General features: G+C 57.9%; 1 protein-coding gene across 22 annotated transcripts in view; it reads left to right on the plus strand.

Annotated features, from left to right (window-relative positions):
* The window catches only part of MYT1L (myelin transcription factor 1 like), a 440,164-nt gene that overhangs the window by 394,666 nt on the left and 18,554 nt on the right, over window positions 1–26,944 (plus strand). For 20 of the 22 annotated variants that reach the window (XM_051838143.2, XM_051838145.2, XM_051838141.2 and 17 more), the window contains 4 exons: window positions 7,392–7,454; window positions 11,961–12,044; window positions 13,575–13,796; window positions 26,475–26,566. In XM_051838143.2, coding sequence (XP_051694103.1) covers window positions 7,392–7,454; window positions 11,961–12,044; window positions 13,575–13,796; window positions 26,475–26,566 — 461 coding nt within the window. Of the gene's footprint in view, window positions 1–131; window positions 221–7,391; window positions 7,455–11,960; window positions 12,045–13,574; window positions 13,797–26,474; window positions 26,567–26,944 lie in introns of those variants that run through there. The other 2 variants (XR_011386785.1, XR_011386786.1) reach the window with 1 other exon arrangement.

The following is a 26,944-nucleotide window of genomic DNA, read 5'->3' on the forward strand; positions in this document are numbered from 1 at the left end:
CGAGAGGTCAGGAGTGGGGGTGTCGGTTGCCGTGGGTCAGCTGCACTAGTCACCTGTTGTATCTTTCTTTTTGCATGGGTCCTCGAGTCCAATTCCAATTCTGACTGCAGCTGCCCCCGCCTCTTGTTTAGCTGCTCCCCTGCTGCTGGACGTGCATGTGCTCCGGCAGCAGTTTCCCAAGGACACCCCGTTAAGTGAATGGGACGTCAGGATGTGCTAGGTACGTTCTGCCCAGTGCACTGGACAGGGACCGCTGCTGGGTGTGCCTGGAAGCTCTCAGCCACACAGCAGTTCAGTGCCGGCCCCGGGGTGCCAGCCAGGTGTCCGCGAGGGCAGCATGGTCCGCACGATGACTACCGAGGGAAGGGCTGTAGGCTGCATGACCAAGCTCGCACACTGCGCACCTGCATGCAGCATGGCAGTGAGGCTGCTGTGGCAGCCCGGGCGCCCCTCGAGAGACCAAGCTGCAGCCCCGGTGTCCACAGACACAAACCCCAGAGCCAGCGCAGTTGCACCCTCAGGGGCACGATGGGGCCAGAGTCGGGGAGGGGGAGAGAAGGTTTGCTCAGGGCTGGCCAGAGCGTCTTCCCAAGCTAAAGGCAGGCATGAGCCTGTGAGTCACACCTGAACCACCAGTGAGCATCCCTGGTGGTCCGCGGGTGTCTGGAAAGCGCGGCCCCCAAGGGCACTTCACAGAGGGTGGTGCGAGGAATGGTTCATGTAACTGACATGCATCAGGGACCAGCAGGCTCAGCCCCCACCAGGTAGCCCCCGGTTCACCTCCTGGCACCTCCTTGGCTGCTCTTGGCCCAGAGTCTCTGCAGCCGGAACGTGAGTGTCGCCTATGCGTGGTACCAGTACATTTGTAGCAGCCTGAGTTAGTCTGTTCTAGCACACGATCTGAGAGTCTTTAAAAAAATCATTTAAGTCTGCTTAAAAAAATTATTTTCCACCTTTTTGATTTTGTTTTTTAGAGAGATGAAAAGTGTTGGGAACCAAAAGAAAAGGGTGTTTGATGCTCCCACGTCACAAGCCCCAGCAAGCAGGCTCCCGGGACAGACCACCTCGTCTGTACTCAAATGCATGCAGGCCTTGCTGACCCTGGAGTGTCCTGAACACCTCCTGGTCACACAGGACGGGGGTCCTCAGGGGAGCAGCCCTGGGCAGGCAGGGGGGGCAAGAAAACCCCTCACCTCTGTTTCTGATGTGTGGCTTGGGAGAGAGAGGATGAGGAGGGTGAGAGTGACAGGCAGAAAGGGCTGAGATTACAGGGGGGGCAGGAGCTCCATCAAGGAGACCCTGAGAGAGAGACCCCATCCCATCGTGCGACCCAGGCTCCAAACAAGCAAACATGATGTCGAACCTCAAAAGGAAACTTGACTATCTCACAAATTGAAAAGCCGCTTGTAGGATTTTGTCTTCCTTGGAGTTTTGACCAGAAGGGGTGTGCATTGGTTCTGAACAGCTGATTTCTTTAGGGTTGGGGAGCAAATCACAGAGATGTAGCTTAAGAATGAAAATTTCTCATTTTTCTACCTTAAAATGTCTTAATTTTGTACTTCTCTGCATGTCTTTATTGTTTTCCATTTACACAGCAAAAACAATCAAATATGTTTTTAGAACTAAATCTATTTAGACAAGAAAAAACCTTTTTTAAGTGAAATTTTTAAATCAGTTAGATAGAGGCTGATATGTAGCTGAAATCATTTCAATGTACAATTTTTTAAGTATTTTTGAGATAACACATTTAATCTGCATTATAGTTAAGGGCACTATATGAAGAGTTTAATAAATAAAAAGTAAAAAGACCATAGTCCAACAGGAAAATAAGCAAGGGCTCTAAACACTACTCAGAGGAAAAGATGTTACCAATGTGATTTGCTGGAACAGATGATGCCTGACTTCATTTTTTTTTTTTTTTTTTTTTGATAGGCAGAGTGGACAGTGAGAGAGAGAGACAGGTCTTCCCTTGCCGTTGGTTCACCCTCCAATGGCCGCCGCTGCAGCCGGCGCAGCGCGCTGATCCGATGGCAGGAGCCAGGAGCCAGGTGCTTTTTCCTGGTCTCCCATGGGGTGCAGGGCCCAAGCACCTGGGCCATCCTCCACTGCACTCCCTGGCCATAGCAGAGAGCTGGCCTGGAAGAGGGGCAACCGGGACAGAATCCGGCGCCCCGACCGGGACTAGAACCCGGTGTGCCGGCGCCGCAAGGTGGAGGATTAGCCTATTGAGCCACGGCGCCGGCTCCAAGGAGTTTTTTTTTTTTTTTTTGCCTGACTTCATATTTTAATGGTTTATTTTATAATTAAAGGCATTAAAGTTATATTTTTTCATATTTTCTGTTTTGCTAAATAAGTCCTCTTGGCAGAGCTACCATGAAATAAAAGGATTAAAAAAAGACCCTTTCTATAAGAGGGAATGTCCATGGAATTCTTTAAACCACTCACAGTATATCAGGCTGACGTTGGGCTGTGGCTTCCTGGTCATGTTTGCAAGTCAGCCTTAGGAGGCCAGGCCTGCAGAGGGCTCTCGCATGCTGACAGCCTCGCCTTTATTTGTGTGATTTAAAGTAGGAGTGATCTAGCCAATGAGAAAGCATGATGCCTTCATTCCTTCCCTGCAAGCTGGTGGGAGCAGGCTGCTGGGTCAGCCAGACTGCACGCTGAGCTCAGGGACACCTGCGAGCGTAGGCTCTGGTGGAGGGAGAGAGAGGGCCTGAGGGACCTGGGGTATTGAGTCCGCCCAGAGTCCCATAGGAGCAGTGGAGGGACCAAGGTTAGTGATGCTGGGTCGGCCTTGGGCTCCTGCCCGAGGGGTCCCTGGCCCACATTGCTCCAGGGTGGACACCTGGTGGGTCCCTGCTGCCAGCCTTTGATGAGACCTGAGATGGAACTTACACCCATGTTCACCGACCAGAGGGCATTCCTGGGGTAAAGAATCTGTCATAATGGAAATGTCTTTCCCTCTTAATGCAAATTTAAGTATTTATTTAATCATTACGATGTTTCTTTCCCCAAAGAGAGAGGACGGGAAGACAGACTAGAGACGTCCTTGCATCTGATGAGCAGTAACACAGCTCAGTCAGCAGACAGAACTGTTTGCACCTCTGCTGCCCTGTTTGAGGGCCACGGTTTTCCCAGTGGAGAAGACAGTCCTGGGGCTGGGATATATGCTAAGGAACAGCAGGAGAACTAGAGGGCCAGCTGGCTGGGTCCCATCTTTGTGCTCTCTATGATCACGTATTTTAATACACAAATTCTCTTCTGGTGTTAGGGGACACATATTCTGACTTCCCTGGAGGGGTGCGCAGGCGGTTCTTGTGAGATCCAGAGGGAGTGATCCTTTGGTGGAAAATAATAAAGAGAAGGTCAGGCCAGCAAGAGTTCTGGGGAGCTCTCTGCACCTGTTAGATCCCAAGCAACAGAAACTTAGTAGTTCCTGCAGGACAAGGGCTTCTGCCATGAATCCCAAAGGCCACGAGTTCCTGAGTGCTCTGATTTTACCCATTTAGCATCTACCTGAATTCTGCATGTTACCCCTAACGTAAAGCGCCATTCACAACATTTTTTAAATGCATTTATTTATTTATTTTTATATCAAAGTCTTCACTTCCCAAATGCCCACAATAGCCAGGCAGGGCCAGGCTGAAGCCAGGAGCCAGGAACTCAATCCAGGTCTTCCAGGTGGGTGGCAGGGACCCACGTACTTGAGCCATCACCTCTGCCTCCCAGGGTGTGCACTGGCATGAAGCCGGATCAGAGCAGGAGCCAGGACTCACACCCACGCACTCTAACGTGGGATGTGGCCATCCAAGGCAGAGTCTCAGCCACCTTTTATTATCATTTTCCGTTGTCGTTCTTAAGTACGCAAGACAATTTTTCCAGCCAGATGTAATATATCCAAAAATTGTGTTCTCTTAATTTGCTCAGTCTTAAGGCTGACACGAGCCCAGGTAACACAAGACTATTTTACTTGAACGTGTCTGTTAGGTCGCAAGCATTGATTTTGAGAGTATTTGTAGCTTCCTTTTTCAAAGGGTTTTTACTAATAATACCTTTGGAGTAGGAAAGAAAAAAAATAAAGCCAAGTGTTTTATTTCATGCCCTGCACATCTGTAACCATAGGAACCAGCCAAGCCCTGATGCTCTTGTTTCCAGGCCATGACAGGAGGGGCCTCCTTCAGCCCCAGGCTGCCCTGCAGCAACTGAGTGCAGTGCCTGGAAGCCCGGCCTGCCCTGAGGGCATGGAGGGGTCGTTTCCATGGAAACCAGCCACTTGAGTCCCAGCTGTGCAGCCGGTGCTGCCTAGGCCATGCTGCCTCTGATTCCTCCACCCAGGCGTCCCTTCACAGAAAAGCAGTCCTCTGAGAGGGGCAGATGCAAGTGGGATTTCTCTAAGTCAGTTTCACACCATTCCCAGGATCAGGCGTCCTGGGGCCGGCACTGTCTGAGGAACAGAGGCCCTTTGTGAGATGAGTTAGCACTGCCGTGTTCACTGGCTTCCAAAAATTCTATTTTTGGAATGTTGAGATTTCTTAAAGCCACAAGATTTGTATGCAAATCTAAGAGTTTTTTTTTTAAAAAAACCTAAAAGCCTTGAACAGTCACAAAAATGAATGTGCAGAGCAGCGGGAAGCAAGAAGTACCGACACCTCCCTGAGCTGCCTTCCGTAGCCTCGGGCACCTCCCGCAGGCAGCAGCTGGCCCTGTGGGCCACAGTTCCTCTTCTGAGCTCGCCTGTGTCCCAGGCCTGGCAGTGAGAAACAAGACCATGTGCTGGACTGCTTGAGCCAGGCCCTTCCCAGGCTGATCTTGTTCCCGCCTCCCTCCGCGCAGGGGCCTTGGTCTCAGTGACTTGAGCCCACCACGTCCCCAGGGCAGAAGATGTCAGAAGTAGGGGCTGCCTGGCCCTCTGGAAACCCTGAAAAGAAGAACAAAGCAAACCTTTCATAGAGGAAAGGCCTTTCTCCCTTGATTCTTTTTTCCTTTCCCAAAACAGTGAAAATGAATGAAATAAGAACTTTCTTAGTTTTCATGGCAGAAAGGGCCGCTGGAACACCTACTTTCTTATCAGATAATGGATTACACGTGCATGAAAACTAACTAAACACTGAAAGCCTGCTGCCAAACTCTTTTATGGGTACTAAAGTCTGGTCTTCATTCTGTTCTTTTGGTTATAATGTTCCACTTTATATTTGAGCAGAATATAACAATTTCCTTCCCTACCACAAAAAAGAGGCACAATGTTTACTCACAGTAGAGTGGATGCATCTTAAACGAGCCCACACCACATAGTGAGACAGGAAGAGCTTAAGAACCTATTGTTTTCCTCAGCGAAAAGTAAGGCCAGGTGTATGCGATTGGCGGGTAGGAGCAGTGATTCTGTTTTCAAAACTCAGCTTGCAGGAAGATCAGCCTCTCACAGGACGCCTTTTGTGCTTTCAAAGATTCTCCTCCAGGGGCGTCCCAGGGCAGGGTCCACGTGACCACATGACGGGCTAGCTGGTCAGGCCATTGTGTTAATGGTTGAAGACACTGGCGTGGCAGCTGGCTGACCTGTCATGCGGTCAACCTCAAAGGCCGAGAAGCCGCTGTGACTTTAAGGAAGAGTCGGGTCACGGGCAGATTTGCAGGGGTAGCCCTGGGAGCAGAGCTTGGCTCTGCTCAACCGTGGGACCAAGAACTGCAGTCCATCCGCTCAGCCGCCCACGCACTCTGCACAGACTGCGGTTTACACTCGCCCTTCAGCAGTAGAAACGTCTGCTTCTGTACCCTACGATGTGGAATTACGTCCCCTTTCCTGGGACTAAGGGGAACCTGAGAATTCCTGAATACTGAAATTGTTTACACATCCAGGAGTCAGAATGTGACATGCAGGTGCTCGGAACCAAACCAGTCCGTGCACTGTATCCCTTCCACCCGATCCCGAGAACGCCCATATGCAAGCAGGTGCTGGCTGGCCTGGTCTCAGCTCCCAGCATCTGAGTGCAATCTGAGTGCAAAGCAAATTCAAATCTGTAGGAGGCAGATGCATTCACTGAGCATTTAAAATTGTTGATTTCTGTCCTTGAAAATTCAGGCATTCCCTGACCAGGGCTGCAGCACCCAGCAGGGCCCAGCAGTCCCTGACCGGGGGTACAGCACCCAGCAGGACCCAGCACTCCCTGACCGGGGGTACAGCACCCAGCAGGGCCCAGCACTCCCTGACCAGGGCTACAGCACAGAGCAGGACCCAGCACTCCCTGACCAAGGGTACAGCACCCAGCAGGACCCAGCACTCCCTGACCAGGGCCATAGCACAGAGCAGGACCCAGCACTCCCTGACCAGGGCTGCAGCACCCAGCAGGGCCCAGCACTCCCTGACCAGGGCTGCAGCACCCAGCAGGGCCCAGCACTCCCTGACCAGGGCCGTAGCAGAGCAGGGCCAGCACTGCCTGACCAGGGCTGCAGCACCCAGCAGGGGCCAGCACTCCCTGACCAGGGCTGCAGCACCCAGCAGGGGCCAGCACTCCCTGACCAAGGCCGTAGCACAGAGCAGGACCCTGCCCCTTGAGGGGAAGATTCTCAGTCATTTTATCCTTGTTATCTTCTGTCCTTGTTATCTACAAGTTTAGTGGAAAGAGGATTCTTCACTCCTGTCATGAATGATTGCATCCGTGATGGGAACAGATGCAGCTGAGGGAGCTGGGAGTGCAGGTGTTCGGTGGCCCTGGTTGTTATCAAGGTGTTGTGTGTAAGACGCTGCATGGAGGCCGTCACCACAGGGCTCCTCCAAAGCACTCTGTCCCCTCAGAGTGATGGCATTGCCACGCGTAGCACTGTGGGCGTGAGCAGTGGGGGTGGCCGTGGATTGCTCTGGGTGTCTCCACTGGCAGGCCCCCGTTGTGTTGTAGCCACATCAGTCCAGGCAAGCCTGCCGGGGTCCATGACGTCAGTGTGGGTACAGGCTGGGGTCAGCCAGGCTAGCCTCGGAGGCTGGTGCCGCAGCACAGGTGCTGGCTGTAGCTGAGCCCACGTGTGTGTCTCCTCACACGGCAGCCTGGCTTCGTGTGTGCGTTGGTGTGAACAGTACTTGCCCCCTTGGGTCCCGCTGGGCTTACTGTGAGCATTAAGGAGAGGGCAGCCTAGTGCCCTGGGATGGTCTCTGTCCCACTGTTGAATCCACAGTGGTCACCAAACCCACAACCCTCCTGGAGAAAATCCCTGTGCCAGGGAGGGCAGAGGTGGCCGATGGCGCGGGTCAGTGGACTGGGGAGCTTCCAGCTCACTTTAGCCTCCTCCACAAAGCGGGGGGAAGCAACAGAGAGTCTGCTTTCTTGATAAATAAGACAGTCATTGCTTGGGGGATTTTGTTTCTTTCAAGTAAATTCCCCGACTTGTGTTTGTCATCGTAGGTGCCCCACCCCTGGCTGTGACGGTTCTGGACACATCACCGGCAACTACGCTTCTCACCGGAGGTAGGCAGAGTGCAGGGAGGGTCCCAGGCTGGCTCCCCTGGACAAGGCAGGGCGGGGACTGCCATGGCTGTGAAGCAGCGTTGGCCTGGGGCCTCCCTTGGAAGGAAATGTCCTCGCCAGTGCCATGGCTCCTCTCGTGGTACCTCACTGTGGTTCAGGTGGCCACTGAGAAAGATGGCGGCAGTCACTCCAGGAGAGAAATCCCCCCAGCATTTTATGCAAGTGAGAGGCCAGCATCCTGACCCCACTGAGAGTGGATCCCTTAACCAGGAACACTGGACCCCGGAGTGGTGCAGTTAGTGGAAGCAGGGAGCAGCAGAGCCAGGTGCTGCTGAAGTACTTGCGTCACGGGTGCTGGGCCTCGTGGTCTCCAGAGAGAGGGCAGTGCCTCAGCCACAGGCTGCAGCCTTAGTCACGTGACAGGACAGATGTCCACACTGCATGCAGCAAAGGTTGTGTACATGTCTGCTTCACGCCAGGCCCTGTGAGCACAGAAAGAAACTTTGGGTACTTTAAAAAAAAAAGTGCCTGGAACACTTGCTGAAGATGATAAGCAGAGTGCACACAGGGGGCTGTGGCGATGGTACACTCCACAGCCAGGGGTTGTGCAGTGGGGAGAGGTGTGGGAGAGGGTCAGGGACATCAAGGACCAAGCATCTGACTAAACTCACCTGAGAGGGTGGACCAGGGACGTGCACAGGGAAGTCCCTACAAGGGGAACCGCCCTGTGCTTTCCTCTGCTCTCCACGTCCCGGAGTAGGAAGCAACAGCACAACAAAAGGGAAGGGTGGGGTGGGGGCAGGAGCAGCAACAGCACCCAGCACCCAGCACCCAGCAGGGAGCAGAGAGCGGGGGTGTTGGCCCCGCTGCGAGTGACCAGAGCCCCGTGCGGAGTTGGGGTGCTCACCTGGCTGGCAGGCACTGAGCGGACTGGAGACAGACTCCCAAGGGGACTGTGTTGCCCTTACTCCACGGCGAGTTACTTGTTCCCCAGGCTACTGGGAGGCTCAGTTTGCACAGTGCTTGTCTGGGAAAAGCGGGGACATGTGCACCCCCCAGAGGAGGGAGACCTGCAACTGTCGGGATGAGGCTTCCCCCACAGGAGGGCGTCTCCTCCAGGCCGGCCGAGCAGCCTGGGCTCGCGCACTGTCCTGCGCCCACAGGTTACCGGCAGCGTCCTTGACCACAGTTCCCAATGCCCAGAGTGTCTCCAGACACTGCCTCCGTCCCCAGGCCGTACCCAGAGCAGGCCAGAAGAGACCTTGCAAGGCAATTCAGAGCCAGCCGCCATGCCTGAGTGCAGGACAGGCCTGGCCATTACTTCCACAGGGGCTGCCAGAGTATCATTGCTAGTCTGGATTGAACAATTGAAAATCCTCCCACTAAATATTAAAATGCAAGGACATCCTGTGCTGGCTTTTATTTTATCTTAGAAATATTTCAGTCCTCAAAGTCCATGCAGTCAAAAGCGGACGTTTCCTGCCACGGTCGGCCATGTGTCTGCTTTCTACTGCTCCTGTGGGGTACGGGTCAGCACCATGCAAACTTAGCCATATGTTATCAGTTTATTCTTGCCACGCATATCTTAGAATGTAAGATATCAATATCCTGTGATCTGTGATTGAAGAGCGATTTAGGCGGAACTGTAAACCATGCTCTACACCCGGAGTAAGTAACTCCAGGGTGGACCAACACAGTTGGAAAGTGTTCTTGACTGTGTTCTTGTCAAAGCTGAGTGCTTATGCAGGGTACATGTGCAGTACTCCTACATACATCACCCTGTAGGGGTTGTAGCACACAGAAAGCAGAGTGTGGTGCAGGACTGTCCATTCCAGTAACAGCTTCCCTTGCATCAAAGTGTAGGTGGGATGGGCAGTTTGCATTCAGTTAACAGGTCTATGTAAATTACCCACTAAAGAAAAACAGGCCCACTGTTAAGTGAGCACGGTTCTGTCCATGTCCCAGGAGCAGGAGGCAAGGTTAGCTCTGTGCAGACCACAGAGGGAGGGGCAAGGGGCACGTGGACAGCTCTGCAGAGAGAGGCAAAGGGCTCTCAGGATGACTGAAGGGCATGGGCCACGTGCCTGGGGCCTCCAGCCCAGGCCTGGGACACCACCTAGTTCCTGGGGCACAGGTGTGGCAACAGAGCCAGGCCTTGTCTCTGACCAGAGGACTGGGGAGAGGAGGTGCTGAGCTGCACTGGGAAGGACGCTGGAGACAGCATGCCGTGACTGACGCGTGCATCCAGGGGTGCACTAGGGGACAGGGACGTCCAGAGGATCCCGTGGGCATGGGGAAGTGACGAGCAGGATGTAGGGGAGAGAGGCCTACCAGGGAAGAAGCAGGAGGACTGAATTTGAGGCAGGAGAGGGGACAGGTGCACCTGGGACCCAGGTGGTAGGGGTGAAGAAGCCTTTGGGGAGGGGGCTCCGTTGTGCCGGACGCCTTGACTGTGAGCTCCTGAGGCGCATCCCGCTCTCAGCCCTTGCTCTGGGGTGAGCGGGTGCCCACGCCCTCCCACCCATGCCCCCCGTGCACTCACTCGGCAGATACACAGCCTGCAGCCTCTCCACGCAGAGCTTCCAGCAAGACTTTGGGGAAAGGCTGAGGAAGCTCACCTGCCCTGAGCTCCGTGGAAGGAGCCTGAGAGGGGCCTGCAGCGAGCTTACGGTGGAGCACAGAGAGAAGGCGGAGTCTGCTGGCAGTTGCCAGGGCCGGGGGGGTGGGAGCTTCTGAGGGATCTGAGGCGCAGGGGGTCAGGCAGGCAGCTCAGTGAACAGTGGAGGGAGGGGCGCTGAGGAGTGTGGCTTGGCCTCAGTGGAGGTCAGCAGGTGCACGGCCCACAGTCCCCAGCCCACAGCAGCAGACCTGGCCAGGCTGACCTTACACAGCCCCCAGCCCCCTGCCCACAGCCCCCCGCCCACAGTCCCCTGCCCACAGCAACAGCCCTGGCTGGGCTGACCTTACACAGCCCCCGGCCCCCTGCCCACAGCCCCCCGCCCACAGTCCCCTGCCCACAGCAACAGCCCTGGCTGGGCTGACCTTACACAGCCCCCAGCCCCCTGCCCACAGCCCCCCGCCCACAGTCCCCTGCCCACAGCAACAGCCCTGGCTGGGCTGACCTTACACAGCCCCCGGCCCCCCGCCCCCAGCCCCCTGCCCCCAGCAGCAGACCTGACCGGGCTGACCTTACATAGCCCCCAGCCCCCAGCCCCCAGCCCCCTGCCCCCAGCAACAGCCCTGGCCAGGCTGACCTTAAACAGCCTCCTGCCCACAGTCCCCTTCCCACAGCAACAGCCCTGACTGGGCTGACCTTACACAGCCCCCTGCCCACAGTCCCCTGCCCACAGCAGCAGCCCTGACCAGCTGACCTTACACAGCCCACAGCCCACAGCCCCCTGCCCACAGCAGCAGCCCTGGCCGGCCAGGCTGACCGTACACAGCAGGGTGCGGAAGGTTCCTCCTGGGCCAGAGTCCTCACAGAAAAGGGAAGAGAGAAGTCAGGGCAGCGAGGGCAGGCCCGCCTCATCTTCCTCACTTCTTTCCTTTCTCCTGTGAAAGGAGACAGGGGAGACTCACCTCCGCCAGACCCAGGAAACGCGGGGCTAGGAGCCCACAGGAACCCCTGGGGCTTGGTCCACCTCCCACCCAGGTCTGGCCAACTCTGGTATGAGACGCCTCTGGGCCATCGCTGCCTGGGAGGTGCTGACCCCAGTCTCACCAGAGGGCACCAGGCCACCCGCATGAACTTGGGAGTAGCTGAGGGGCGGGCCTTGCTGTGGGAGTGGCTCCTGCATGAGGAGGGCCACAGCAGGAGCCCAGGCAGGAGCCCAGGAGCTGGCAGCTGCCCAGGTGGTGGCACCCCACCCCCTGTCAGGTTCCCAGCTCTGCAGAGAATCCATTTATTCTGGGTGTTCTGTGTTTGTTCCTGTGCCAGCTGCACATTTTCCTTGGAAACATTTGCAAAGCTTCTGTATCCAAAAATGTGAAAAATTAAATAAGCCTATTCAGCTCCTGTTACCCCTCTATAGATACAAGCAGAGTCCGCATTTCAAATGGACTGGGACAGATTACGGGGCACTGCTCCCTCCCAGGACAAATCTGAGATGGCAAAGCCAGGAGCTGATGGGGCCCCCAGATGGAGTGGGCGGCACCGTTTCCCTCTCCTGTGCACGGGCTGCCCCTCCCCCGCTGCTCTGCATCTCCGCCTCTCCCTGTCTGCACCCCTGTCTCCCTCTCTCTGTGGACACCGTACTCCCTGCATCTTTTTAGGACACTCCATTCCCACCACCTGCCCCTTTCTCCCCTTGTGCAGCTTCCCGGCTGCCCCAGGCTCTCAGACGCCCAGCTGGGGACTGAGGGTATGCGAAGTCTCCCCATCCAGAATGAGCCTCCGGCCTATCCTGTGTCTCCTGCCAAGGCATTGGGCTTGGGAGGGTGGCCGGAAAGCCTGGGCACTGGTCAGGAAGGCTGTGGAAGCCTTTCTGAACTGCGCTTCTCCTTCAGCCTTTCAGGGTGTCCCAGGGCCAAGAAGAGCGGCATCCGAGTAGCACAGAGCAAGGAGGACAAGGAAGACCAGGAGCCCATCAGGTAGGAGGCCTGCAGGGGTGCAGCCCCAGGGCTGTGTGGGCACTGGCCGAGGTCTCAGGAAGCCACGGCACAGCCAGGACTCACCTGCTCAGCAGCCCACGGCCCAGGTCACACCAGTATCTAGTGCTGCCCTAAGGGACTGAGGTTCCCAGGCTGCCCTCTCCCCTGGGGAGTAGCAGCAGGGAGCCCTGGGAAGGCAGATCTGGTGGCCAGGCCGGTGAAGGTTTTCACCGTGACGCCAGAAGTCGCCTTTATCAGCATCTGGGCCTCTAAAAGGAACTCGTGGATGCAGCCCAGTTCTGAGGCTCGAGAGATGGCAGAGGCTGAGCCTCCTCCGATGCTGGTCACAAGCCCTGCTGCTCCGCGGGGCCCTGCCCGCACCCCTGAGCAGTCCACGGGACAGGCCTGGGGCCATCCCCTGAGACTCCAGCCTCACCCTGTGTCTTTGGAGAAAGAATTTATTTAAAACGAATTAAAACACAAAACAAGGTAAATTAAACATGATCAGAATAAGTGGGTGATTCGAGTCTGCAGGTTGTGTGTGTGCCGGCTGTGGACTCCGTGCCCGCTGTCCCGGGTCACCTCTGGGCCCCAAGTGTGAACTCCCAGAAGGGGCTTCCGCGGCTTCTGGAGAACATAGCCAAACAGAAACGCTTCCCAGCTCTCCCCAGGACAGAGACCCACGAAGAAGCCTCTTAAAAATCTCCTCAGGGACATCTGGCCTGGTGGCTAAGCCACCTGTGCCCCACAGACGGGTGCCTGGCTCCATGCCAGGCTCTGGCTCCTGACTCCCAACTCCCACTTTCTGCTTATCCAGACCCTGGGAGGCAGCCGTGGTGGCCACTGTGAGACCTGGCTTCAGTGCCTGGCTCCCAGCTTTGGCCCAGGCTGGGCCCTGGCCACTGTGGTCATTTGGGGAGTGAACAGCACATGGGAGCTCACTCTTTGTCCTTCTCTTTGTCTCTCTCAATCTCTTTCTGCCTCACAAATCAATAGATGAGTAAGTTAAAATTTTAATTAAAATTTTTACATGAAAATAATCCCACAACATCCCACTGACTACATTTTTCCACCAGAAAAGTTATGATTCTGGCCAAAATCTTTGTGTCTGAGATGGAGGCCGGCACCCTCCCCCCGCCGCAGCGCCCTCTGCCGGGAGCGCTCCCGGCTGCTCACGCGACAGCACAGGTTCACAGCTCCGCAGGGGCGCAACAGCCAGCGCCGCCACTAGGTGGCGACCTGTAGTGATTTTGTTTTTAATTTTCCTTGTTTTTTTTGCTTCCATTTTTATTTTTTTCCCACTTTTTCTGTTCTTTTTTATTTTTATTTCTCTTTCTCTTCCTTTTTCCTTTTCCCTTTCTCCCTGTTTTCATTTCTTCTCTTCCTTTTTCTTCTCCTTCCCTTTCCGGTCGCTCAGCCCCTGGAGCAGGAGTGTTCTTTTCTCTTCCACTAGGGGTTTGTGGCCGTGGGTGCAGAGGCGTGGGCTGTGGCGGCAGGGTGCTGATGCTGTCCCCTCTATGTGCTGCCCAGGTGTCCTGTCCCCGGCTGCGACGGGCAGGGCCACATCACGGGGAAGTATGCCTCCCACCGCAGCGCCTCGGGGTGCCCGCTGGCGGCCAAGAGGCAGAAGGACGGGTACCTCAACGGCTCCCAGTTCTCCTGGAAGTCGGTCAAGACGGAAGGCATGTCCTGCCCCACACCTGGCTGCGATGGCTCGGGCCACGTCAGCGGCAGCTTCCTCACACACCGCAGGTGAGTGGGCGGCTCCACCCCCAACCTCCCCTCGTGCAGAAGGCAAGGCTGGAAACCGTGATGCCGGACTGTGAAACCCTGAGCTTGGGCACGGCCGTCGTCACGAGGCACGGGCACTGTCCACCTCACGTGCGTTGGGCGAGCGGTTTCAGGCTCTGTGGTAGAAATGTGGGAATGTGCAGGTCCAGTTGCCTGTTTTCTAGTTTGTGCCCACACGTGAATATCTGCTGATCTGGGTCTGTGCTGGCTGAAATCCGCAGGCCGCCTCTCCACCCCCACCCCCAGAGAGAGGACGGCACTGGTCCCGGGGCTCTCTGTTTGGTACAGGCACTGCAGGTGCGTGGGGAAGCTCTCGGAAGACCCAGTCAGTCCCACCGGTTTGTATTTGTTCAGTTCAGGAAAGAAATGCGTGCAGGTGGACGTCTCTGAAGGAGAGTCCAGGGTGCTGGCTGAGCAGAGGAGGGCCTGAGTGGGGACAGAGCTCAGAGGCCCAGGGCATCCAGAGGCTCCGAACCCAGCCCCATGGAGCCTCAGGCTCCACTGCTCCGTGCAGATGCCCTCCCCCACGCCCCAAGAGGCCACAGTGGCCCCTCTGCAATCCTGCCCTGCTGCTGCTTCCTGCAGACCACCCGTGGGCATCTCGAATCTACAGTGCCTCCTCAGAGCAGACACTGACACGCAGGTCACAGGAGCCGGGGGCTGAGCCTTAGAAAGTTACCTCTCTCAAACAGTGAGCTCTAAGTGGTACTTAGTTTTATTTGAAAGGCAGAGAGACAGAGCCAGACACAGAGGTTTTCCATCTACTGGTTCACTCCCCAGACACTCACAATAGCCAGGGCTGGGCCAGGCCAAAGCCGAGAGTGTGGACCTCCATCTGGGTCTCCAAGATGGGTGGGAGCCCGAGGACTTGAGCCATCACCTGCACATTAGCAGGAAGCTGGGGTTGGGAGTGGTACCTGGGCTGTAACCCCGACGCTCTGAGATGAGATGTGGGTATCACAGGCCATGCCTGGACCACTGTGCTGATCGCCTGCCCCAGGAACCGTAAACATCTTTAAGGAGGATTTTTAATGATTAAGCAAATTCCTGCTCTGGTCCTTTCTGGGACTGAATCTCAACCCTTCTCAAGGTCCCTGTGTGCTTTCAAAAATTGCCCTTGGCAGTGCACACCCGGCAAGGCACGCACAGAGCGTGGGAGCTCCACTGTTGGTTCCGGATCCCCACGGTGTCCGTCCCCCACACCTGCACAGGAGCTGGGCGAGGGCCTCGCCTGCCCACAGATTGCCCAGGCATTTGGGGAACAAGCCAGCAGCAGAGGACTGCCCTTCACCCACCCCTCTGCCTCTGTACTGCTCTGCCTTTCCAGTACATAAATAAAACTGCAGAAGTCAGAGTGGTGAGCGTGACCTCACCGTGACCTCCCCAGCTCAGCCCACACAGGTTCCCATGGAGACCACAGGTGCAGGCCTGCTCTAGTGGCATGAGTGCCAGAGCAAGGGGCAGCAGGCAAGGGCAGGGAGTGCACTCGGAAATCCAGGGAGGCTTCACTGGGAACTGAGACCCTCAAGTGCCCCCCAGGGAGGCTCCTCCCCTGGGGCCTCTCCCCATGAGTGCACTCGTTTCCCTGGGCCGACACGGATGGGGACACTGTCAGCAGCAGCTCCCGTCTCTGTGAAGCCTGGCTTGCAACCACGGGCCACACGCTGTTCTGTGGAGGCAAGGAGGGGACAGGCCTGCAGGAGCCTGGGATGGTTAGCAAGGCCCCAGCGGTGTGGCAGAGAGGAGAGAGCTGCAGTGCACCCCATGCAGGGCTCTGCACCCAGGTGCTGGGAGGGCCCGACACCTGGCAGCCGTGTGCAGCAGCCTTGGAGGAGATGTGGGCAGGGGGCCCCCAGGCCAGGGCAGAGGCGATGAGGGCTGCGGCTGACACTCAGCCAGCTCGGGCGCCACCGCAGATGCCGCAGATGGCAGGAGCTTCCTTTCTTAGTCCAGAGTCCAGGGCACCGTGCTGCATCCCTGGCTCACGGAGGGTGGCTTCTGCCTGTCCCCACATGCTGGTCAGGGTGCCAGCAGCTGCGCCCATTCTCACAGGGACCTGTGCAGCCTGTTTTACCCTCGAGGCCCCTTCGCCAAATGTGGCTGCGTGGGTTTGGTGCTTGGAGGTATCAGCTATGGGGACGCAGATCTTTGCAGTGGGAGAGGGGCTGGGTGGTCCCACTTTGAATATGTTCACCCGAGGCCCTGTGGAGCTTGGGGTAAAAATGTCCTTCGGGCAGTTGGAAGTGGGTCTGGGGGCAGGGTGGGCCCAGGACAGGGAATCTGGCCAGGCACGTGCCCCCAGCAGGCAGGCAGGACAGAGGAGCGAGGGGTCCGCAGGCCAGGAGGAAGGCAGCCCCCAGCTGGAGGACGCTGTCCCTGGAAGCTCAGCAGAGGGGTGAGGGGCAAGGTTGGGTGCCCAAACCAGACCAAGGCAGGTCAGAGGTTAGAAGGCCTCAGAGATCTGGAAGAGGGAGCGTGTGCAGGGACAGCCTGGGTCTGCGCCGTGCCTGAGGAGGACAAACTGGAGCAGGGAGGAAGGGTCTGGCTGGGCAGTGTTTGAAGGGGCCAGGTCTTGTGGGGTCAAAAAGCTAAAGACAGGGGCAGATGCTGAGCACACGGAGAGCGATGGTTTCCTGGAAAGGTCAACATCAGAGTCCCCCAGAGAGGCGCATCGTGGAGGCTAAGGGTGAGGGACCCTGTGGCAGGGCCTGGGGAGCAACGGGAAAGCCACGATTCAAAGTGAACAGGGCAGCTGAGGCCATGGACCAAAGGGAGGGGGATCCTGTGGGGGCAGGTCCTGGGGGGGACCCATGGGAGCTTGGTATTTCCCAAGGGAATTGTAGCAGAAATAACTGACAATATGGAGTGGTTACTCTGAGTTTTGGATCCATCCTCTCATTTAATGCAAGAATCAGCCAGCAGAGGCCACTCCACAACCAGGAGGCCCAAGGCTGGCTCCAGCACAGTGGAGTCATTTGGTTCTCCTAGCACCGATGTCCAGGGAACAGGAGAGAGGGGCCCGGGCATCATCCACACAGTCTGAGGGTGGGATCGAGGGTTGAGGGTCAAGTCTGGAGGCAGCATCACCTGTGCTCAAGGCCAGGGAACCGGCTCTGCCTGTGAGCATGGGAGAGGGAGCCCCACGCCTTCCTGCCTCTCTGTGATCTGAGCAGCCATACGTTTTACAAAAACGAATGCAAACCTCAACCCAGACTCCTGAGGCTGGTGGAGCCCCTGACTCAGAGAGCAGGCAAGAAGGAGGAAATGGGATGCAACCCTAGGGGACCTCCCTCGTCTGCCACGTGCGGGCTGGATCTGCAGCAGCCAGCAGCCAGGAAACAGCTGTGGAGCCAGCGCAGCTCCAGCTCCCTGGCTGCCTGGCCGAGGTCCCACAGGGCAGGACACAGCTAGCCTGTGAGGTAGAGGGGCCAGGCTGTCCCTGCCCCACATCCCCTCTGGGTGAACACTCACTGCATCCTCCTGGCTCCTTCTGTCGTGGGGGAGGCCGCTGGCCAGGTCCCGGTCTTGTCTGCAGAAGGAATCCAGGGAGACCCCTGGAGGACAGTGAGCAGGGGCACAGGGCTCACTGAAGGAGAAAGCACACTCCAGCGATGCGCACGCACAGCCTCTGGGACTGGAGGCCCTGCAGGTGGTGTCCAGGCAAGACTTACAGGAATACTCCGAAGCGGAGGTTGGGGCAGGACCTGAGAACTGCCCCTTTCCATGACCACCTTTGGACACCTCAGAAGTGTCATGGCGTCCGGTGGAAGTGGGAGTGTCAGCATGATGACCCGAAGGTCATGGCTGGGATGCACATGGAAGCCACATTTCCAGCCAGGCTGGTTCTTAGGCAGCTGAAGGCCACAGAGAAGGGGTGGGGTCCACGTGGCGCACCTGCGGGCCATCCTCAGCGCCTCGGCTTCCACCCTGCCTGTCACATCCTCTCCTGCCTCTGCTGAGGCCCGGCTACTCTGTCCCCAGGCACCTGTCCAGACAAAGAACTCTCAGAGCAGCCCAGGTTTACAGCATCAGAGGTGAGAGTCCCCCGTCCCGCAATGCAGGGCTCTGCCACACACAGCACAGGCCTGTGCCCAGGGCCTCTCCCCCTCCCCCATGTTCTGCCTCTGGCCAGGACTCCACCAGACCCAGTGCCGTGTTTTCTCACTGGAGCATGTTGCGACACACATGGGTTTCACGACATCCTGCAGTCTGCAGGAGAGCTCAGAGCAGGTGGTCCTGTCAGAGCCACTGCCCTGGGGCGGGCCATTCCCTCTGCTACAACAGAAATCCCCTCACGGGCGATTTACTAAGGAATGGAGCTCATTGGCCTGCGTCCTGGAGACCTCAGGGCCAACATCCAGAGGCCACGTCAGGCGAGGGCCTCCCTGCAACACAGTATGGTGGGAGGGCCGAGCCTCTCTTCCCAGCCGCCTGTGCTCAGGCATCCAGTGGTCGCTCGAGAGCCCACTCCCGGGAAAGGTGTTCATGCCTGCCAGCAGCCCGCTACTCACCGCTTCAGTGCCCCACCTCCCAACGTGGCGGTCAGAGCCAGCCTGAGCTTCCGGGAGACAAACGGTCCTATTGAAGCCATAGCCAGGCCTGCACCTACGTCACTTCCCGAGAAGAGCGGACACTCCGCCACCCCAACGGTGACCTGCAGAGCTGAGGTGCAGTGCCCTCGGGCCCCGTTTCTCAGAGCTGGCTCCCATGGAGAATGGCCAGGGGACTCTGGGGGGGCTTGAACTTAACAGCCATGGGCCAGACGTGCTTCTGAGGGGAGTCCCGTGTCAGGCACCCTCAGCCAGGTCTTCCATGTCCACCACTCTTGGACCAGACGCCCAACGCCACCTCTGCCATGCGCTCTGGGAGCACCTCCGACCTTCTTTATTTTCATCTCCATATTTAATGCTCAACAGAACTGGGAAGGAAAACTGAAATCCAGCATCTGCCTCTACCTGCAAATCCCAGAGGGCCCAGGAAAAGCTGACGCCCAGGGCTGCATCTGTCAGGGCCTCCAGTGCATGAACAGCAGCGCGCGTTGCCGCAGCGTCGCGGGCGGACCCCTCTCTGCAGGAACCCCCCTCCTGCAGCGCATTCTCGAGGGCTGGCTCCCTGCCCTCCCTGGGGCCCAGCGTGCACCAACCCGTGCTGAGTGGGCACGTGCAGGCTCTAGGAGCCTCCAGGTCAGCACACAGAGCAAAGCCAGCGTTCGGCGTGTGAGCAGCATGCTGGCTAGCGTCGCTTTCCGGACACGTTTGCCAGTGCGTCTTCTCAAGTTCCCAGACACGGCAGCTTTTCCCTGTGCCATTGTTAGCTCGGCTTCTGCCGCCGAAGTGTAGCCTGGGACACACTGGTCATCTCTGGGTCTCAACGGGCTGAAAGGGCGTGTGCTCATTCCAATCCTTGGAGAAAATTCAGACCACATTTTGTGCTGTTTGGTGGTGCAGTCACTCCAGGCTGAAACAGGCACCCTGGGGCCTGGCCCACGGCCTCTCACAACTTGACTGGCCTCCAGCTGGCTATCCCACATGTGAACCAGTGTCCTGTAATGGCCAGCATGGACACAGGCTCTCCCACCCTCAGAGGGAGGGGGCCACAATGCATGTGCACGGGGCTGGGAGCTTGGAATTCTGCCTACAGCAGGATCTCATTTAGCCACGGTGCTAGGACCTCCGGAGAATTCAGAATTCCAATCCAGTCTCTGCCGCGGTCGGTTTAACCGGTTACAGTTGGTAGAATGATACAAGAGGAAGGAGCCAATAACAAGGTGGGAAGTGAACACACCCCTATCTTCCTAGTGTCCACAGAGAGAGGCAGGACCTCAGGTTGAGATTCGAAGGATGGAGCGTAAATTTGGGGCAGCGGCTGGACCCCTAGACACCATGTCACCTGCCTCCTTCCCCAGCAGAGGGAGATACAGGAATGGAGCAACTGGGGACAGCTGGAAACAAGGGGGGGCTGGAAGGGTGAGGCGCCATGCTGCCTGAGGGGCAGCCTCTGCGTGCCCCGCGGTACCACACTGCAGAGGCAAGGCCACTGCTCAGAGGAGAGCCAGTAGACTGAGAGGAAGGGCTACAGCTCCCGCTGGGGAACGGAGGCTGCGTAGCCTGGGCCTGCGGCCTTTTGAGGAGGGCACTGTGTCACAGGGCAGGAACCAAAATAAGCAAACCGGAAAGGAAGACGGAGTGGGGAGCTCAGAGACAATGGAGGTGTCTCTGGAAGAGAAGAAATCCTGCTTAAAACCTGTGATTTTCATCAGGCCAAAAGAATGGAAGCAATATTAAAATTTACCATATTCATAATCCCAGAAGCAATCAGAGAGAAAGATCACTTAAAAAAATTAAGTGGAATAGGATGTTCACTTAGAAAGCTAATATCTAAAGCTGAGGAACCCCGCACAATTATGAGGAGTTGGGAAGTGAAGACAAAATATTTCTTAAAACCGTAAACACAGTTCAGAATATTTCATAACCAACTACCAGGAGTTTCTGAGAAAGTGGAGAGAATGAGAAAGTGGGAGAAAGGCAACTACCACAGAAGGAAGCCAGAAAAACCCAGGGTAGAGGCCACACCGCGGGCCCAGCAGGAACCCCCAGGGGAGGCCCTGGGTTGCCAGGGTCCCAGGAAAAGCAGACCCAGAAGGAGATGTGGGTGTGGACCCATGACAAGGGCCTGGCTCTGTCTGGGCCTGACATAGCCAGTGCAAAACCCGCAGAGTGCGGGCCATGAACAGCTCTGCAAACTGGGCCGCAACTCACGGGCAGAATTGCTTCCCCAGGGAAGCCTCAGCTCTATGCTTAGGCTCTGCCTGCTGAGTGGGGCAGGCCCACTGGCATGCTGGGGATACCACCGTCACCAGAGCTCTCCGGTGACAGGTGCTGGTCACTCAGCAAGCCACCTGCATAGCCTCACCTAGGCACCTGTTTGATTACACACCTGGGCAGCTGGCCTCTCCAAATTGACACATAAACCTGACCATTACAACTACAGTGCCCTCATCACCATTTGAAAACCTGGCATGAAGAGGCAGAGAGAGGAAGACTTCTAGAGATGTCGTTGGCAGCAACACTGGGGAGGAAAAACATGGGAAAATTCCTCTCAAACTGTTCGGAAAATAATGGCTCACCCAGGGTTCTGTACCCAACCACGGCCACAGCCGGGTGTCAGGGCAGCTGGCCCATCATGAGCAGCCGTGCCTGCCCCTGCACCTTGTCCAGGTCCTCGCCAAGGTTCCCGATGCGCAGGGGCCTCCTACCCAGCCTCTCAGGCCCTCGCAGCTGCAGGGGGCACAACACACCTCGCCGTGTCCCGCACCGGGCTCCCTCCCCTCTCCTCCACCCTTGCCGAACCCCCTCCGCAGGCCCTCTCAGCTCTCCTGTGATCTTGTGTCCCTCTGCCCCTGGCTACGCCAGTACCCACACACATGCAGAGTCCTCCCCCTCCTCCCAAGCACCCACCCACGGGAGCATCCTCAGAGCACTTGGCCCCATGGGAGGCTCTGGCCCACAGGACTTCTGCCCTCCCTGAGCCAGCTCCCCAAGGCCAGGAGCCATCTGTCACCCCCAGAGGAACACAGGCCACAGGACCGAGACGGAAGTGCTCCACTGCCCATGGACCAGGGGCACTGAACTGTGCAGTTCAGTGTTCCTCTCTGTGAAATGGGGTAGTGATGGTGTCTCACCACTAGGGCTGCGGGAAACAAAGTTTGAGCAGTGGCTCAGGCGCTGAGACTCGCCCGGGGACTCAGCCAGCGGAGCATCTGGAAGGGTCAGGAACATTTGTTCCTGCCAGTTGTCACTGCAGGTGTGACACTGGATGAACACAGGCAGGAAGCTCTGGCCCCCAGAGGTGTCTGTGCAAGCCACCCCTTCTTGGGTCTCTGTCCCCGCCGGTGTTCCTGACACCAGCTGGTCTTCACGGTCTCTGCCCAACAGGGGCAGCTCCACAGCTACTCTGGGCAAGTGCCCAGCCCCAGGGTCGGGGCGGGCACTGAACGCAGGGGCTGCCCCTCGGGACCTTAAAAGGGCGTTTAGGAAACCGAAGCAGGTGAATGGCCAGGCCACCATGGCAGGAGGTCTTGGCGAGCCCGTGGGGTCTGGGCGGTCACACAGCAGCGTGTCTGTGCTCCCAGGGGCCGTCACTGTACGAGTGTGCTCCCCACGGCAGCTTGGAGCTCTGGGGCCCGGCTCACAGAGGCTCAACACGGGGTAGGCCTGTTCTCTGACACTGGTCCCCAGCGGGGTGCTGTGGACCCTGCTTCCTCTGAGGAGTAGTTTCCCTGACAGCATCTTTGAGGTCGTAACTTTAAGTCATTTTCTGTTGTTAAAATAGTTTATTTCAGCTCTTTAAGAGTCAACCCTGACCTCTAAGAATCTTCACTATCATATTTGACATAAAGCATCCCCTCCAGGCAATTCTCTGAACTTCCAGGTCATGGAGGAGAGGCTGGGCCTGTGCCCTCCAAGCCGACTCTTGCTGTCTGGAGTCAGGTAGGGGAGCCCGGCCTCCATGGCTTCCCAGCATCTGCTGGCTTCCTGTCTCCGTGTGTGTGTCCCTGTGGTCCCTCTCCCATGTGTGCCCCCACTCCCGTGCGCTTGGCCTGCTATCACGAATCCACAAACCAGTCTCCCCTCCACTGTCTGTCTCCCTGGTCCACATGGGTTTAGCGCTTTGCAATTCTGCCCTTGGCCCCATCCTTCAAGGAGGTGGTCCACCCCAGGGCTAGCCCAGCCATGCAGGGGTGAGATGGAGGGACCCTCAGTCTCCCACCGTCCAGGGAACAGACTTCCCCCCTGAGAACCGCTGTCACATGCCCTGGCAGACCCTGGGTGTTTGGAAGTCCCTGTGCCCCCAGTGCAAAGTGGGAGGGGCCCTGTTCTTGCAGAGCTGGCTGCTCCCCACCCCAGTCCCTAACCCTGTTCCTCAGCAGATGCCACTTAAAGGCCATCTGGGGGCGCAGTGTCGTGGCCGAGGCAGAGCTATCTACCTGGCACATACAGGCGGTTCTGGAAATGCCTCATTCCCCTCATGTCCCCCACTGCTGGAGACCACCCTGTTTTGCCACAGAATCCTCTGGGGAGAAACTCCAAGTTGTGAATCTTAGACTGAGGAAGGAGCCCAGCACACTGCCTTGGCACCCAGATAGGAACAGGTCTCAGGGTAGCTGGAGGCAGAGCTGCCGTGGGGAGCACAGGACACGCCCTGCCACTTCCCCCTTGCATCCCGGAGCCAGAGTCCAAGGAAGCAAATGCAGAAACAGCTGCCCCCGTGAGCCTGCAAGAGGCAGGCACGGCCGTGGCTGGTCACATGGCAACAAGCACTGGTTATTGACAAAATGCCCTTGGTCACCATCAGCTTGTTCACACTGAGAACAGGATTAGAATGCAGTCCGGGTACCAGGGTGGCAGTAGCACACTTGTCACACAGGGAACACGTTACACCCCACAGGACACGTGTGTAGCACAGGGAGGGTGCTCTAGTGCCAGGGTGATGTTGTGAACAGTAGGAACATGCCACATCCAAGTGGTCCCTGCTGTGTGGGGCTTTGTGGCCCACCCTGGACCCCTGGGAAGGAGCCTCTACACGCGTGACCGCCCTGGCATGTCCCGGCAGGTGTCCCTGGGACAGCTCTTTTCAGCTGTGCTACCCCCAGAAAAGGCCCCCTGGACACTGTCCTGATAAAATGCCTGCCTCACAGGAACCCGGCTGGGAATTCCTAGCGCTGGCGCCTGCTGCCAGACGTCTGGGGCCAGGCAGGCTGTGGAGCAGCAGGTTAACCCTGTGCTGCCTGCACTTCCCAGCCCCGAGGTCCTGTGACTGCAAGCTGAGCCCCGGGCAGAGCGGCCACCAGGTGGCAGTGTGGCCACCCAGCCTTGGGCTCTGCGCCCAGCCTGCTCACTTCCAAATTTGACCCGCGCTGGCCATGCAGTCACTGGATCGGAATGGCGGGACCCACATGGTTGAGCAGAACACACCGTCCTTGGGGCCTGCGCTTCCTAATTTAGGCTCCCACACTCGCTCTCATCTTGCACTCCTGCAGCCACGCATCGTGTGTCGTTTCCAGCTGGCAGTTTAGTAACTGGAAACTCACGGAGCAGCAGCAGACTGTCCTCACCTGCGTGTGTGTTGCGGCTGTGGCCGCCAGGCCATTTCCAGGCCATTGGGAGCCAGCAGCCCGGCCTCCCTGAACTCCTGACTGCACGGCCCCGCTTTCAGCACACGCGCTTAGCTACCCGCGCCTGCTGTAGCTCTGACTACTGTGTTTTAAAGGTAGGAGAATCTGGGATGGCCACTGGCACCTTTGAGGTGAGGAAAGGTGACCTGTCCCAGCCTGCCATGCCCACCCTGCCCACCCCCAGCCCTGGAAGCACCTGGCCAGCAGGGCTAGGGTTGAGGAGCCAAAGCCCACGGAGGGGTTGGGGCCACCGTAGCTTCTGCCCAGTCCCTGTCTAGCACATCGTCTGCGGGGCGGCTGTAGGTGCTGCTGCTGTGGGGGTGTGAGCAGGGGTAGCGTCCACATGGGAGGGCTCCAGCGCGCGTCTGGGCCACCTCATGAAAGCAGGACCAGGGACCCTGGGCGGGCTGTGAGGTCGTGGGCGCACGCTGGGGCATCAGAGCCAGGCAAGAGGGGTGCCCAGCCCTGGCCACAAAGCTGCCACTCAGGATCGCTCAGGTGCTGCAAAAGCCCCCCCGTGGCTGGAGCGAGTGGAAGCTGGGGGCCTCCCTGAAAGCAGGCTCAGGAGAACAGGGCCCTGTGCCCATGTGTCCTCGTTTATGGGCCTGCATCCAGCGTCCCCTTGAACTGCGGAGGGATTTGCTAGAAACATGCTAGGCTGTTCTGTGCAGCAACGCTCTCTGTTAGATGGCGGCCCCCAGGCAGCTGCACAACATGGGCCTGGGACAGGCAGCAAAGGAAACGCTGTCGCAATTCTAAATGTGGGGTACCGAGGGGCTTCCGAGGGGCCTGTGAGAGGCTCCACCCCTAAACCACAGAATCACCATTGCTCAGTTCCACGTGGCCACACTGCATGCCGAGCACAGAATCATGTCCTAGGTCCACCAAGAGCCTTTCAAGCAAGAACACACTCACACGCCACCTTAGCGGTGCATGGAGCCAGGTGTCACCCTGGGGCCTTACGGGGTGGCCAGCTGTTGTCCAGAAGCTCGGGCAGTGCTGCTTAGGCCAGGCCTGGCCCCAGCTGTGTGACACAGGGAAGCCTGGAGCTGCTGGGTTCAGGGGTACTGGGGGGCAGCCAAGAACCTGTTCTCTTTGGGGCACAGGCAGAGTTGAGTCCCTGCTCTCATGGATGGACACTGTCCTTGCACTCCATGTGGCCAGTTGTTCTCTGCCTTGCCTTGTTCTGTTGCCAGTGAGCAAACGTGGTTTGTGGATGTCTCCACTGCCCTGCCCCCTGCACACAGCACACATCGTGGGTGGATGTGCACGTGATGGCGGCACCCACAGGAGCAGGACAGGCCGTGTGTGACACGCCCTGGAGAAGGGGTTGGGCTGAGGCCAGACTGCACTTGGTTTCAGGAGGAGAAGTGGCTTGCAATCCCAGCATATTACTGCAAGAGGCCTTCAACGGATTTTCTCCTAACTCCTGCGGAGTTTACAAAGGGAAATCTTGAGCCCACAGATTTGCCAAGAAGCTCCAGAGGCTTCCGTCAGCTTGGCAGGACATCACGCTGCAGGGGGGCGGACCAGGCGCATCTGACACCCGCTGCCCAGTGGGGGTCTTCCCTACATCAGGCTGCCAGGAGGGGGTCAGGTCACAGGTCAGAGTAAACCGGACTTGAGAAGCATGGAGCCTGCGCATGGAAACCGCAGCTGGGCTGGACGCCCCCGGAGGCAGACATGTGACAGCCATGCAGGAGGGTGGGGGTGTGAGCAAGAAGCCCTCCCTTGGAGAACAGCGGCCGGGGTGGGAGGGGAGAAGCAGGGGCTGCCTATGCCCTGCCAGGCCAGCAGGGTCCCCGGGCCCGTCTCCTCCTGCTGTCTTCAGCGTCCCCCGGGGCCATCTCTGCCCCTCCTGTCTTCTGAAGGGCCGCAGCTGGGGAGGGCAGGGGCCCTGAGCTTCAGGCCAGCAGCGAGTGAGGATTGTTGTCTCCCTGCCTTCCAGCTGCCAAACCGGAGCACCGCAGACCAGGGGCTGCAGATTCACAGTGAGAAGATGGGGGGAAGGGTGGGTGGACGACTGCTGCAGACATTAGGGATGACGGAGTTGATAGCAGACTGTGATGCCCGTGACAGCAGCGAACTGCTGCAAGAGAAGTCAGCGCGTGGCGTCGCAGTGGTGCTGCGCTTACTGCTAGGCAGTGGGAGAGCGTCTGTCAGCCCCACAGTGGTCACGCCAAAGACGTTCCAGACAGCTCCGAGAGGAGCTCGGGGAGGAGCAGGCGCTCCCCTTCTGAGCCCCAGCCCCCGGACCCTCCCCCAGAGGCAGTGCCTGCATGCTCCCCCCATCAGTCGCCCTGCGTGTGCAGCGGTCACACCACACACACCATCTTTTCTGTCTTTCCCTTTCGCCAGTAGCCTTTGGCCAGCACCTGGCCGATGCAGAGGTGCAGTGATGCGGCCGTGTTGTGCCCGCTGTCTGCAGGGCCGGGGGTTCACTGGTGTCTCGCTCTCGTCCGCAGCTTGTCAGGATGCCCGCGAGCCACGTCTGCCATGAAGAAGGCGAAGCTGTCGGGGGAGCAGATGCTCACCATCAAGCAGCGGGCCAGCAACGGTGAGCAGCCCTCCCGCCCCGGCCCCGTGCGGGGCCGGCCAGCAGCCCTGTGCCCCGACCCAGAGGCATGGCTCACAGCCCCTACGAAGCAAGCAGACTGATCCTGGCCCCCACACACAGCCGACCGCAGGGGACTTTCCCAAAGACAGCTCCCAGCGTGGGCTTCCCCCTCCCTGGGTCCTGTGGCTCCTGCTTTGCTGCCTCTGCCCCTGAGACCCTCAGTTCTGGGCCTCTGCACCCAGGAGCAACATGGGGGCTGCTCAGGCACAGGACAGCAAGGACACAGGAACCCCCTTCCCGCCCCTCCACACTCAGCATCTGGGGCCTGCTTTTGTTGAGCCCACCTACAAGGTCCATTTCCTCCCTGTGGTCTCCTGC

The sequence above is a fragment of the Oryctolagus cuniculus genome, chromosome 2, assembly GCF_964237555.1.
Source record: "Oryctolagus cuniculus chromosome 2, mOryCun1.1, whole genome shotgun sequence".
Classification (NCBI taxonomy): domain Eukaryota; kingdom Metazoa; phylum Chordata; class Mammalia; order Lagomorpha; family Leporidae; genus Oryctolagus; species Oryctolagus cuniculus.